The sequence below is a fragment of the Dioscorea cayenensis genome, unplaced genomic scaffold (genome assembly GCF_009730915.1).
Source record: "Dioscorea cayenensis subsp. rotundata cultivar TDr96_F1 unplaced genomic scaffold, TDr96_F1_v2_PseudoChromosome.rev07_lg8_w22 25.fasta BLBR01000638.1, whole genome shotgun sequence".
In the NCBI taxonomy this organism is placed as follows: Eukaryota; Viridiplantae; Streptophyta; class Magnoliopsida; order Dioscoreales; family Dioscoreaceae; genus Dioscorea; species Dioscorea cayenensis.
This window is the reverse complement of record NW_024087029.1, coordinates 706-15,434: the sequence shown is the minus strand read 5'-3', so window position 1 is coordinate 15,434 and position 14,729 is coordinate 706. Positions and strand designations below refer to the sequence as shown.

Here is a 14,729-nt window from a genome sequence, read left to right as displayed (position 1 = left end):
ATGACAGTTGTCACCAATGAGAAGAATGAGCTTGTTCCTACTAGAGCTGTAATTGGTTGGAGAGTCTGCATAGACTACAGGAAACTCAACGATGCAATGAGGAAGGATCATTTTCCTTTGCCTTTCATCGATCGGATGCTCGAACGACCTGCAGGACACTCTTATTAGTGTTTTCTAGATTGGCTCTCTGGGTATTTTCAGATACCTATTGGCCCGAAAGATCAGGAAAAGACCACCTTCACCTGCCCATATGGCACATTTGCTTACCGCCGCATGCCTTTGGACTATGCAATGTTTTGGCTACTTTCCAAAGGTGTATGTTAGAAATTTTTGAAGATATGGTGGAAGACATCATGGAAGTATTTATGGATGATTTCTCTATTTACGGTGATTCGTCTCGAGTTATGTCTCAAAAAAATCTGGAACGAGTCTTGAATAGAGTGCAGGAGACTAACTTGGTCCTCAGTTAGGGAAAAAGTGCCATTTCATGGTCAAGGAAGGTATAGTTCTCGGGCACAAGATATCACAAAAAGGGATTGAAGTGGACAGGGCAAAAGTGGAGACCATCGAGAAACTACCACCCCTACGTCATTGAAGTCTATCAGAAGCTTCTTGGGACATGAGGGTTTTTATAGGAGGTTTGTCAAGAATTTCTCCTTGATCGCTCGACCCTTGACAAAGCTACTCGAAAAAAAGATGCTCCGTTTGAGTTTAATGATGAGTGTATGAATGCTTTTATCAGTCTAAAAAAGAAACTCGTGGAGGCACCAATTATAGTTTCTCCAGATTGGAATTTGCCATTAGAATTGATGTGTGATGCAAGTGATTATGTAGTTGGTACAGTGCTTGGGCAGCGTAGGGACAATCATTTCCATCCTATCTATTATGCAAGTAAAACTTTAAATGCAGCCCAAGAGAAATACACCACCACTCGAGAAAAGAACTCCCTTGCAGTAGTGTTTGCTTTTGACAAATTCCGGCCATACTTGGTGTCGCTCTAGAGTAATTGTGTACACTAATCACTCTGCACTCAAATTCTTGCTGAATAAATCAAACGCCAAACCTCGATTGATTCATTGGGTACTTTTGCTAGAAGAGTTTGACTTGGAGATTAAAGACAAAAAGGGGGCAGAAAACTTGGCCGCGGATCACCTAACACGCATTGAGGGACCCACCGATGATGTGATGGAAAAGGAGAGATAAATGATGCATTCCCCGGGGAACAACTATGCAATATTCAAGTGGTAGCATAGGATGAGACCCCGTGGTTCGCTTTGACATCGCAAATTTATCTAGCGAGCGAAAAACTTTTTCCGAAGTGGCTCACATATCAACAAAGAAAGAAATTCTTCACCGACCTCAAGCATTATATCCGGGAAGACCCAGATCTTTTCAGGTTTCAGCGGACCAAGTTGTTAGTGAGATGTGTTTCACGAGAGGAGGGGAATGACATTTTGAGGCATTGTCATTCAGGTCCAACCGGGGGTCACTACAGTTGAAACAGAGCAGCCAAAAAAATTTTGATGCGGGATTCTACTGGCCTAGTATATTCCAAGATGCGCAGACATTTGTGCAAAGACTCGCGATAAATGTCGAGGACTGGGAGAATATTTCAAAAAGGGACAAGATGGCGCAAAATTGGAACCAAGTTTGCGAAGTGTTTGACGTATGGGAGATTGATTTCATGGGCCCGTTCCCTAGCTCTCATGGTAATAAGTTTATTCTGGTAGCAGTTGACTATGTTTCAAAGTCGGTGGAAGCTCAGGCATTTCCATCATGTGATGCCAGAGTGGTAGTGAAATTTTTGAAGAAACTATTCTCCCGTTTTGGCGCACCTAGAGTGATCATTAGCGACTGGGGCACTCATTTCTGTAACTCTCAATTCGACAAGGTCCTGAAATGGTACGGGGTGTCTCATCATACTTCGACTCCATATCACCCAAAACGAGCGGTCAGGTTGAAGTTTCAAATCGGGAGTTGAAGCGAATCTTAGAGAAAATGGTGAGTCATCATCGAAAGGATTGGGCTGATCAGCTTGACGATGCACTCTGGGCCTATAGAACGGCTTACAAAATGGGCATTGGAACAACACCATACAGACTAATCTATGGGAAGGCATGCCACTTACCCGTCGAATTGGAGCACATAGCATATCGGGCCATAAAACAGTTAAATTTTGACCCCCACTTGATAAGCCACAAGAGGAAGCTCCAACTTAATGAGCTAGATGAATGGCGAACGATGGTATATGACAACTCATTACGCTATAAGGAGAGACTGAAGGAAAGCCATGACCGACACATCAAACAAGCTAAGTGCTTCCAAGAGGGAGATCAAGTACTACTCTTCAACTCTCGACTAAGGCTCTTTCCCGGCAAATTGAAATCACGGTGGCATGGACCATATTCAGCCACACATGTGTTCCCTCACGGCGCTGTCGAGATATCTCATCCACAAAATGGAACATTCAATGTCAATGGTCAACGATTGAAACATTACTTTCCGGGTAACAACACTTTGCCAAAGAATGAAGGTAACTCTCCACTATATGTCCCACCATGATCATGAGGTAAAACACGTCAAGCTAACGATGTTAAACAAGCACTTCTTGGGAGGTAACCCAAGCTTTTAAACTCTTTACCTTCTCTTTTCATATTATTTGAGTGGTTGTGGATTGTGTTCTTTAGTTTTTGTGCATGTTTGGTAGCCTTGTTCATCATCTTTCTTATGTTTCATACATGTCGTTGAGAATGCCTTGAGTGATTTGATGATTAGACTCCATGAAATTAAATTCTTGAGTGTTTATGTGCTTAATTTGGCTTTGTTTTCATTGTTTTTGAGGTTTGGAGGAGGCTAAGTTGATGTAAAATCTGGAAATCGCCCTGCTTTTATGACCGTGAGAGAGGCCGTGAGGCATCCAGAGGGCTCTCACGGGTGCCCTTGCGCCCGCAAGGACACCCGTGAGGCATCCAGAGAGCTCTCACGGGTGCCCTTGCACCCACAAAGGCACCCGTGAGCAATCCAAAGGGCCCTTGCAGCCGCAAGGGCACCTGCAAGGACACCCGAGTGAGGGTTTAAATCAGCCCCTCACTCATCTTCTTTCTTCTCACTCACACACTCATCTTCTTTCCCTCATAACTTTCTCATTTCTCCACCAAATCCACTCATTTCTTTTGCTCTAGATCACTCTCCTCCTCCTCTAATCTTATTTTGTGAAGGGATTTCAAGGTTTAAACACTCTCTTGGCCATTTTAAGCTTTTGAATCACCCCATTTACTCTAGGGTTAAGGTATGTCTCTCATCTCTCAAACCTTGAGCTTTTGACGTTCTTTTTGAGCTGATTCTGTGGGGTTTTTGCTTTCTTTGGATGATGGAAAATGTGTGCAATGAAACTATGTGATTGTAAATTTGTTGTGCTCCATTTACAAACAAGGTTCTTGCAAAAAATTTTCGGGTTTACTGTAGCACTGGCATTTTTCACTAGTTTTCATTCCATTGAGCTTGTATTTGTTTAAAACATGGTTAATTGTTCTTCCCTTGGTCTTGTAGGTATGAGGGTGAAGAAAGTGGCCTACAAGAAGTCTAGGAGGGACCCTTCTCCCCCTCCCAACTAACCAAAGTTTAAGAATGAAGAGCACAAGACACGTTATGGACTTTTATCGCGGAAGGGGTTTGGAACCATTCGGAGAATAGATTAGGATGTCTAGAAGATGTTGGGGTTGGATGGTATCATCTTGGAGCTCATCTCCCATAGTGGGTGGGACAAATTATTTTCCATTGAAGAACCCACCTACAAGGAGTTAACACTAGAAGTTTTGAGCACCATCGAGGTTTCGAAGCATTGTCCATTCACTCGCCAACGAAGTTCTATCTCCTTCCGAAATGTCTGATGCAGATGTGGAATTACACACTTGTCGGATGGTTACTGAAGCAACAGGAGATCCTGCACGCGAAAAAGAACAACCGGGACCTGTTACAAGATCCCGTAGAAGAGCAGCAGACTCCCTGAATGGAGAAGAAGGTTCCAGTCATGTGCCACCACATGAGGAGCAAGGGATAGGGACTAGCCTTCCACCGCTCCATGTACCAAGGAAACACAAAGAAGTACAGCAACTAAATGAAGATGAAGAGGATGAACCTGTCTTTATTCCTCAAAAGGGACACCGTGATACTGAATATCAAAGACTCAATAACAACATGGCAATGTTGATGGGGTCAATGTTACAAATGCAGAAATAAATTAAAATCCTCATGGAAAATCAACCTGAACAACCAGGAAGATCGAGGAGTCCAACCCGACGACCGAGAGAAGCCCTGAGGCCAGTTGAGCAAAGGGTAACCCCACGGTTTCCAATGGAGAATGTGCAGAGGTCGAGAAGTCCAACACCACATCCAAAGGAAACCTTCAGGCCAGCAGAACATGGGGGAACCTCTTATGCTCCTGTTCAAGGACAATCAGTTGTAATGACTCGGGAAGAGATATAGCGAATGGTAGTTGCTGAATTAAATCAAGCCAAAGGAATTGAGACAAGGGCAGATGGAGACAAGCCCTATCCTAGCTACCACGACCTGGTGCCCTACCCCAAGGGATATAATGTTCCTAAATTCAAGCAATTTACTGGGATTGGCAATCTTGACCAACACTTGGCTCATTTTGTAACGACTTTGTGGAGATACAAGTGCAAAGCCATCACTCCTCCTCAAACAATTCTCTGCAAGTCTTGCAGGAGTAGCATTTGAATGGTATACAAATCTGCAACCTGAGTCAATCCAAACATGACAGCTGCTGAAAGATGTCTTCCAAGTACGGTTTGGGGGCATAAGTGACAAAATCACAATTGCTAACCTCGTAGCCACTCGCCAATGCAAAGATGAAAAAGTGGTCAATTACATTATGAGATGGAGGAACTTGAGCATCAAATGTGAACAACCACTCGATCAGCAGCACGCGGTGGGTTTATTACTTGGGAACATTGATAGTTGGATGTCGCCTTTCTTGAGCACATCTAGCATCATTACATTCCAAGGCTTAATCTCACAAGCTAAAAAACTGGAAAGGACCAACCCGAAGGTGTTGTCCAATTTCCAGACCACTTTAAGGAGTGACAAAGACAAATCCGAGAAAACAGAAGGCGTCAAGTATACTGTTACTACCTTTAATATTGAGAAGGGGAAAGGCGTAGCAGAGTCCCATAAATCAGAACAAGCAAAGGTACCTAGTTTAGGTGCTACTGACAATGAGCCAAAACCTCTTCCTTTCTTAAAAGATAGGATGAATAAGAAGTATTTCTTCAGAAGAGATAAAGTACATAAAATCTTCAAAGATGCTGTGAGAGAGGGTCTGCACTCCCTGAATGCAAAAGACCTGAAGAGCAAAGTAAGACAGATCATCCCAATTACTGTCTATATCATAGGGTGTTGGGACATACAATAGAAGATTGTTATGTTTTCAAGGACTGGGTCGAGCGACAATACCAAGAGGGCAAAATCACACTCTCAAAGAATGTTTTGTCCGAGTAACCAGCTGAACATATACGCTACATGACTGTCCTAAACCCAGAGGAGTCATCTCAAAGGGAAGTTACAGTGGTTGGTAACAAAGTCATATTTACATCGACAGAAGATGACAAACCTTGTGCTATTCCAGAAGAGTTATGGGAAGTATTTATATCAAAAAGATCAATGAAGATGTTGAAGAAGTTGGCTGAACTGCCAGGGATCATTTGGAAACGCTCTCAGCAACCTCATAAAGGTCACCAGACAAAACAGTCAAAAAAGAAGAACAAGAAAAGGAAGCAAAAGCACGAACAATCAAAGCGCAAGAAATCCATTACTGAGGAGTATATAGAGACCCTTGGAGAGTATGAACAGAAGTAAAGGGTTCTGATAACCCTCAGAGATTATTTTCACGAAGAAGTCGAAGATTTATTCGGGGAATTAGCTGAGAAAATTGATGAAAATAAAGAAGATGTGCAAGTGGAGACTTTCATGGTTATTTCAGGAGGGGAACCTCTATATAACCCAGAAGATGATGATGAATATGATAGCTTCTCTGAGCCAGAAGAGTCATATGATCGTTACGGCCGGCTCTATGTCAGTATGAAGCAGAGAAAGAAAATAGCATTCAGGGAGAGAGTAAAGAAGGCGAACGGCAAGCTCTTGGAGCCTTACCCACAAGTAAAGTCCAAAGAACCATATTACACCCCGAAGACGCCAAAATATAAGGTCTTGAAGAAAGTCATGCCTGCTGAAGACATCCCTGCTTTCATTCAAAGGGTGACAGAGGAGTCAGCTCATAGGCTATGGCAGTTACATATTAAAGATGCTGAGTGGGATGAATCTGGGACATATCCTCCAGAATCATCAGGACAAAATTTTGTCTCAGAAGTCATGGATTCTCCAGCCCATTCTAAAGCAACAAATACTAAAGAAAGATTTATCAGAAAAGATAAAAGGAAAGAGCTTTTTGATCAAGCTATAGAAAATGGATTGGATTTGCCTAAACCCAAAAGGCGGCGCTTGATGCATCTTGATAGTCATCCAAATTACTGCCAATATCACCGGCTTACGGGACACACCATAGAAGAATGTCACGCTTTCCAAAAATGGTTGCAAGGACAAGTTTCTCTGGGAAATTTGACACTCACTAAGGATTACTTTGATGAAAAAGGCGAATGTTATGCTATAGTTGCTCATGATGATTCAGAAGATGAGCTAAACTTCCCTGAGGAAGAAGATGAGGCACCACAACATGTACATCAGATGCAGCTTAGAACTGGGAAGACACTTCAGCCAAGATAGGTTTCCAGTTCAAATAACCGAGATAAAGGGAAGATGATTGAAGAAGAGAATGTCTCCCCCAAGAAACCATTGAAAAGCCAAACTACAACATTTTGGCACACTTGAAGAAAGTCCCAGCACTCCTCAGTATGTATGAGGCATTGATGATGTCAGTTGAAGTCAGGGAGTCTTTAATACATGCCCTACAAAATCCTGAGGAGTATCAAGCATACTTCGACGAAGTCAACATAAAAGAAGCCCTATATGCATCTCATACATCTTCAGTGTCCTTCACAAATGAGGACCTATTACTTGGGACTACGGCACACAATATACCACTATATGATACAGGATTTTGTGATGGAGTAAATATCAACCGTGTTTTGATTGATCCAGGGTCTTCCTTGAATTTAATGACCCTCAACACTGTTCGAGCATTGGCTCTTGAAGTATGCCACTTATCTTCGGAAAAGATCATCATCCAGGGTTTCAATCAACACAGCCAAAAGGCATTGGGATCGATCACTCTTCCCCTCAAATTTGGAAAAATATCATCTAAGGTGAAATTCCATGTAATTGACGCTGATGCGCCCTATAAAGCCCTCTTAGGAAGGCCATAGATTCATGAAAGCCAGTTGGTTCCTTCAACACTGCATCAATGCACAAAGTATTTGGTGGATGGGGAAGAGTTCAGAATTGATGGAGAGATCCAACCCTTTGGCATCCATGAAATACACTATGAGGATGTGAGGTAATATCTTAACACCTCCAAATCAACCAAAGGGGACAAATTACCATGCCAAGAAGAAGAGTCTGTGATGAAGACGGCCAAAACTACTCCTGTGCTCCAAAAAAGAGAACTAGCGCCACCTCACTTTGGTAGTGACACTGAGTCATCAGAAGATGAGAGCGATGCAGATATACACCAAAGTAAGGGTCAAGTTGAAAGATCTACTGAAGAAAATGCATTGTACATTACGAGAATTCCTAATGGGCTATACAAATCCCTGGATGACTTGAATATAAATACAGTTGAGCATCTAAAGACATTTTATGTGCCAGCTCAGCATGAAAAGGAGAGAAGCATTCTCTTTTACAAGGACAAGAGCAAGAAGACCTTAAATAATGATATCATAAATATTGAAGAAATAGAAGATGATGAAGCTCAACCCATAAACTTCCCAAGCCATTACCCCAACAAGCTCAGGATGATAGTCGACAGATTTGGAAGCAAAATCAAGTGGTCGAGGAAGTCGCATCAGGGCTTTCGTAGATTGTGGCATCCTACACAGATGGACAAGAAAGGGATAGGCTATTCTGAGTTTTCCAAGCACTCATATTACATGGTAATATGGCGGGAGGAAGAAGAGGAAATAAAGATAAATAATGCACCACTCGAACTAGAATATGGGGGGCAAGCAACAATTGATGAGTTGGTTGAAATCGACTTTGGAAGCAATGATGACCCAAGGCCGACTTTCCTAAGTGCACAACTATTAGAAGAAGAAAAATCATCATTCAAGGCTCTCTTGAAAGAGCATATTGACTGCTTTGCTTGGAACTATAATGAAATGCCAAGATTGGATGATGAGGTAGCTGTACACAGACTGGCCATTGATCCTAATGCTACTCCATTCAAACAGGAACTAAGAAAGATGAAGTTTGACCTAGAAGAAAAGGTGATAGAAGAGACTTAGAAGCTGATTAAAGCAAATTTTATCAGAGAAGAAACATACCTGATTGGATAGCTAGCATAGTTCCTACGAAAAGAGAAGAATGGGCAAATACGGATATGTTTAGACTTCAGGGACCTGAATAAGGCGTGCCCTAAGGATGATTTTCCCCTCCCAGTTATGGATCTCATGATCGATAACACCTCAGGGTACGAGATGTTCTCCTTTATGGATGGATATTCTAGATACAATCAAATTAAAATGCATCAGAGGATCAAAAGAATACTGCTTTCTGAACACCCATGGGAATCTATTGCTATAGGGTAATGTCGTTCGGATTGAAGAATACAGGAGCGACATATCAAAGAGCTATGACCAGAATATTTGATGATTTAATTCACAAAGTTGTCTAATGCTATGTAGATGATCTTGTGGTTAAAACAAATTCCAAAAAAAAGCATCTTGATGATTTGAGGACAGTCTTTACACTCCTCAGACAATACAAGTTGAAAATGAATCCCATGAAGTGTGCTTTTGGAGTCCTCTCTGGAAAATTCCTAGGCTTCATCGTGAGGCACAGGGGAATAGAGATAGATCTCTCCAAGATAAAGGTCATCCTAGAAATGCCACCTCCTCGGACATTGAAGAAGTTGTGCTCCTTCCAAGGTCGTTTAACATATATCAGGAGTTTATCTCCAACCTCTCCGGAAGATGCAAGCCCTTATCTAAATTGGTCAAGAAAAATGCTCCTTTCAAATGGGATGATGAATGTCAGAGAGCTTTCGATGACATTAAACAGTACTTGCTGAATCCGCCAGTGCTAGCAGCCCCGATTCATGGAAAGCCTCTGATCTTATATACGGCAGGATTGGAAGGATCTTTGGGGGCTATGTTAGGTCAGAATAATGAAGAAGGCAACGAAAATGCGTTATATTACCTTAGCAGGATGTTGGTAGGAGCTGAGAGTAAATATACGCCAATTGAAAAGCATTGCCTACCTTTAGTGTTTGCAGTTAAGAAGTTGAGACACTACTTGCTAGTGCATAAAGTAATACTTATATCAAAAATAGACCCACTAAAATACCTTATGACGAGACCGTTGCTTACAGGAAGACTAGCAAAATGGGCATTGATTATGATGGAATTTGATATAACGTATACTCCACAGAAGGCAATTAAAGGGCAGACGTTGGCAGACTTTCTAGCAGCACATCCTCTCCTTGATGATTCACCACTTAATCTTCAACTCCCTGATGAAGAGACATTAATAGTGGAAGAAGCAAGGTGGTGACTATACTTTGATGGAGCGTCATCTATAAAACCGGCACTCATGTCCCAAATGCCACAAATCAAAACCGGAATAGGACTCGTATTCGTTACACCGGAAGGAGGAATCCTCAGATATGCTCTCTCTCTCTCACGAAACCATGTACAAACAATGAGGCAGAATATGAAGCCCTCATAGCTGGTTTGGAACTAGTAATCAAAATGGGAATCCAAGACATACACATATTTGGAGACTCACAACTCATTATCAAGCAAGTCGAAGGAGACTACAAGATATACAAACCTGAACTTTTTAAATATTATAAGAAGGTCAAAAATCTGATGAAGAAAATCCCCCAAGTGCAATTGAGGAGGGTTTCAAGATCAGAAAATGGAGAAGCTGATTCTTTGGCGAAAGTACCAAAAGGAACTGGCGAATCCAAATTATGAAGAAATCCATATAACCATAAAATAATGGAAGACCCATTAGTATGATCCCTGACGAAGTCGAAGAGGAAAGTGCTGGTAATGCGGAAGTCTTCACTCTCGAAATGCCAAAGGAAGATTGGAGGCAACCGTTCATGGAATATTTGAAATATGATAAACTTCCTGAGGATAAATCAAAAGGTCTTCAGATAAAGCGAAGAGCCCTAAGATTCACCCTCATAAATGATATATTATACTGCAGGTCATATGATCAACTGCTTTTGCGGTACCTCTCATATGAAGAAGCCCAAAAAGTTATGCATGATGTGCATTCCGGGATATGTGGTGCGCACCAATCTGGACCCAAGATGCGACTCAAGATCAAGCGCTTGGGATATTACTGGCCAACCATGGTTGGAGATTGCATCAATTATGCTAGAAAGTGTCATCTATGTCAGATACATGGAGATTTTATTCATCAACATCCAAATCCTATATACCCCACGGCCTCCTCATGGCCTTTTGAGATATGGGGAACAGATGTAATCGGTCCTATTGAACCACCATCATCTTTGGGACATCGATTTATATTGGCTACAACTGATTATTTCTCCAGATGGGCAGAAGCAATCCCACTTAGAGAAGTCAAGACTGAGAATATCCTCAAATTCTTCAGGGAAAACATCTTATATAGATTTGGGACTCCAAGAAGAATTATTTCAGACAACGGTCCCGCTTTCAGAAGCTTCAAAGTCGGGATATTTGCGCAGCATCATAAGATAGATTGGAGATATACCTCCATCTATAACACTAGAGCAAATGGATTGGCAGGAAGCATTCAACAAAACCCTCTCGAAGATGTTGAAGAAAGCAGTGTCCAAAAACAAGAGATATTGGCATGAAAGACTCCCGGAGATGCTATGGGCATATCGCACTACCTATAGGACTCGACGGAGTGCACGCTCATATTCTTTTGGTATTTGAACCGAGCGCTTTTACCTCTCGAAATCCAGATACCCTACCTGAAAATGGTAATGCAAAATGAAATTTCTAATGAAGATAATGTTCGGCTCCGCTTGGATGAGTTGGACTTTCTTGATGAAAAAAGATTAGGGGTGCAACAAAAATCTCAAGTCTACAAAGCACAAATGTCTCAAGCATACAACAAGATGGCTCATTTTTCGGACTTTTACCAAAGGAGAGATGGTCCTTGTCCTCGAAAGACCCATCATCACCAACAAAAAGGGTCGGGGGCAAATTCAAAGCAAATTGGGAAGGCCCTTATGTTGTGGAGATCGCTCACTGAAGGAGGTGCATATCAACTTATTGATGCCAATGGAGAAAGACCGATGCCACCCATCAATGGTCGTTTCTTGAATAAATATTATGTTTAATGTAAAAATGTTTGCCTATGACGGAATGTCTGGACCCTCACAAGGGTTGACTAGTCATGTACAATTAAATGTGCTTCTCGAGGCAAAACATTTATTTTCATGCATTTATGTACTAAAACCATTTTTTGTACTAAAAAAATTAGTTCAATGAAATAAGGAGACATGTGTTTGTCTATGAAGGAACGTCCGGCTCCATGTAGACTGGTCATGCACAGTTAAGTGTGCATCCTGAAACAAATACATCGGGTCCCTCGTGATTTTTTTCCAAAAATAATAAATAAATAATAATAATAATAATAAAATAAAAAAAATCATAAAAAATTATTTATGTTGAAGTGTTGAAATTGGAAGTTTCCTTGATAGTGTTGTTCCGATCAAGGTCTTCATCGGGTGACCAAATTATCTTTGATTGCCTTAAAATTTCTTTCAAATTATGAATACATGTTTAGTCTTCAATATGAACGGTTGAAATTTGATTTGAAGATTACATGATTTATTGAAGAGAGTAGGACTGTGGGACATGATGCAGGACACCTCTTCTCTATGTTCAATGTTGATCAATGTGTAATCGGACAATGACAAAAATTCGGATCGGTCTGAAATTTTTAATGAAAACGCCAGCCTTGATAATGCTCAATGTGAACGGTTATGATTGAGCCTCAAGTCCATCAATTATCAAAATAAAATCACAAATCAAGCATGAAATTCATTAATGATTGTCATTGCACTATATTCAAATTCTAGCTTAAGATCAGATAGTCAAAATAGTTTCAATCCTCTTGAAATTTTTTTCTATATGATCAAGACTTTCTGATCTTCAATATGAATGGTCACGATTGAATTCTAAGTTCATATGTCCATTATAAAAAATTCGGACATTTAGAAGCAGAATTTGCCCAAATTCCTGCCCAGCTACCTCATCATCAAGTCAAGTATCACCATATTAAATCATATTAAATTTTGGTGAAAATCTTTACAGTCATTTATAAGGTCCTTATCTCTAAAATGAACGGTGGAGATTAGAATTTGAGCTCATTCGATCATCATAAAAAAAATTGGGTTCAATAACCATGTTTGTCTATTTCCCAGTTCGCCCATGGTGCTATCGAGTGAATGAATTGCTTATAAAATCATCAAAAATTTGGCTGAAAATGTTTACAAATAGGCAGCTCATTCAGGCAATAAAAGAAGAAGATCAATCATAAGTACAAAAATGCCACGTACTTCCACCTCCAGACAAAGGCACGAGAAAAGAAAATAAAGCTAAGGAGTTTATTCAAATCCAAATGCTCAATGACGATGTGTTTAAAACCAGACATGCTAAAGCATAAACAAACTAGAAAAGCAAACCAAGAAAACAAACTAGGAAAGCAAAGAAAAGAAAAGAGAGAGGCCTATATCATGCTTGGGTAAATTTCAACAACGATTCTTTTGCTTCTTCCAACTCGTCACAGCCATTCCCGTGAAAATAGCCAGCAGAGAGGAGTATCTTAAGTTCTCCTCTTGATTCTCGACCAAGTTTAGTGTCTTGGCCCCACCCAATGCAAATCTTGAAGATCTCAGCTGTGTAGGCTCGGAGGCTCTCAAGCGAGGTCCGCTTGAATCCGCCATCTTTTCACTTTCGAGTCTTCATTGTGCACTTTCAGACCTCTCCCTTAAAGTTCAACTTTGCCGTTAGTGTTCCCTTTCGAGCCAAGTTTCTGATACATCTCCTCCTTGTTCGTGCACTTTATGTCATTGGTCGATCTGTCACTGAGATTGTTAAGATGCTCAAGTGCCAAAAGTTCTCTCGTGTGGCACGCGTGCCTTGGCTTGTTGACTTCACGGATGCAAGCTTGAACATTACAAGGGATCCTCTGCGGGCTTCTTTAGCATAGGATTGCACGTCGACAGCCATCTTCTCTAGTGAAAGGCCCCAGTGATCGTTCAAAATCAGCGTTGAAAGGCTGAAAGAGTAATCTGACTCTCCAACTACTTTTGATGATGATGTCTTGATAGCCGTGATGGTCGAGGGACTTGATGTTGATCATCTCGTCTACATGAGCGTAAAACTACATTGGTATATTCTTTGAACCTACAAAGAGAATATACAAAAGAAATTTTGACCTTCAATAAATAATAATAAAAATAAAAAAAATAAAAAAAATAAAAACCTTGGGCATTGCGGCAAAATGATAATCCCCTCGTCGGCGTAGAGCCATCACTTTCCAATTCTTGGTGGGGTATGAGGCGCCCACATGATTTCTTGGACGTCTAAAAAAACGAAAGAAAAAAGAAGAAGAAAATTATATATATATATATATATATATATATATATATACTCTCCTCTATATATATCACTGGAGGTTCATGAAAAAGAGAGAAAAAAGTAAATAAATAAATATATACCATTCCAGAGGTGTGGTATCAACATCTAATTGTCTTCACTATTAAAGTGTTTTCAGTACAGCGTTTTTGCTATCACGAAATTACCTCGGCATGGCCTTCATACATCCTCTCCATTGAAGAGGGCATCTTTTATAAAAACTTTGAGGAGTTTGACTAAGAGATGAAATAACATTCTATTGGTCTTTAAAAATAATAATAATAAAAAAAAAAATACGTTGCGATGAAAAAAAAAATATAAATAAATAATAATGTATATTAAAAAAAAAAAACCTTCTTGGATTATTGTGGGTTTTTCACGGGGAGCTCATTTTCAAAACTAGCTGGGTGCATCTAACAAAAAAATAATAATAACTAAGGAGCTTTTGTTGCAAAATTTGCAGATAAGAAAATATACCTTAGTGGTTTGGAGGAATTCTCTTCAATCTAATATTTTCCTCTGCTCAATGTATCCTTCCATCCCAGCATAGATTGCCAACTCAATATTTTCTTGAGCAAACACTTAAATCTTGTTAGTTCATTTGATCTAGATATGAAATCATCAAGATTCATTAAAGATGGGTGAAAAAAAGGGAGAAAGATATTTCTGCTTACCATGGGAGCTCATGCTCTCTAGGTCTAATGTGGGAACATCATCAATTCTTGAAGGGACTTTGAATAACCCTAAACTTGTTGTCTAATAGAGACGTCATGAACTTGTATCCCTATATTGAAATAGACTTTGAGTTAAAACTTGGACTTTAAGTCAAATAAAAGTATGAAATTTTAAGTTGACTTTGAGTCAAAAATTTGGACTTTGAGTCAA

At 40.3% G+C, this 14,729-nt stretch overlaps 1 protein-coding gene across 1 annotated transcript; it reads left to right on the top strand.

The window, feature by feature from the left end:
* The first annotated feature begins 1,899 nt into the window (after positions 1–1,899).
* Positions 1,900–3,614, top strand: LOC120254795. The gene is made up of 2 exons (XM_039262823.1): positions 1,900–2,533; positions 3,550–3,614. Exons 1-2 carry the CDS (start codon positions 1,900–1,902, stop codon positions 3,612–3,614), a joined length of 699 nt encoding a protein of 232 aa, XP_039118757.1.
* Positions 3,615–14,729: the final 11,115 nt, after the last annotated feature.

What these genes read in the sequence shown, in the direction of transcription:
- LOC120254795 (XM_039262823.1), top strand. Translation starts at nt 1,900, where the DNA reads ATGGTACGGGGTGTCTCATCATACTTCGACTCCATATCACCCAAAACG. An exon ending in CACTTTGCCAAAGAATGAAG is followed by an intron (nt 2,534 to 3,549) that starts GTAACTCTCCAC and finishes TTGGTCTTGTAG; the next exon opens with GTATGAGGGTGAAGAAAGTG.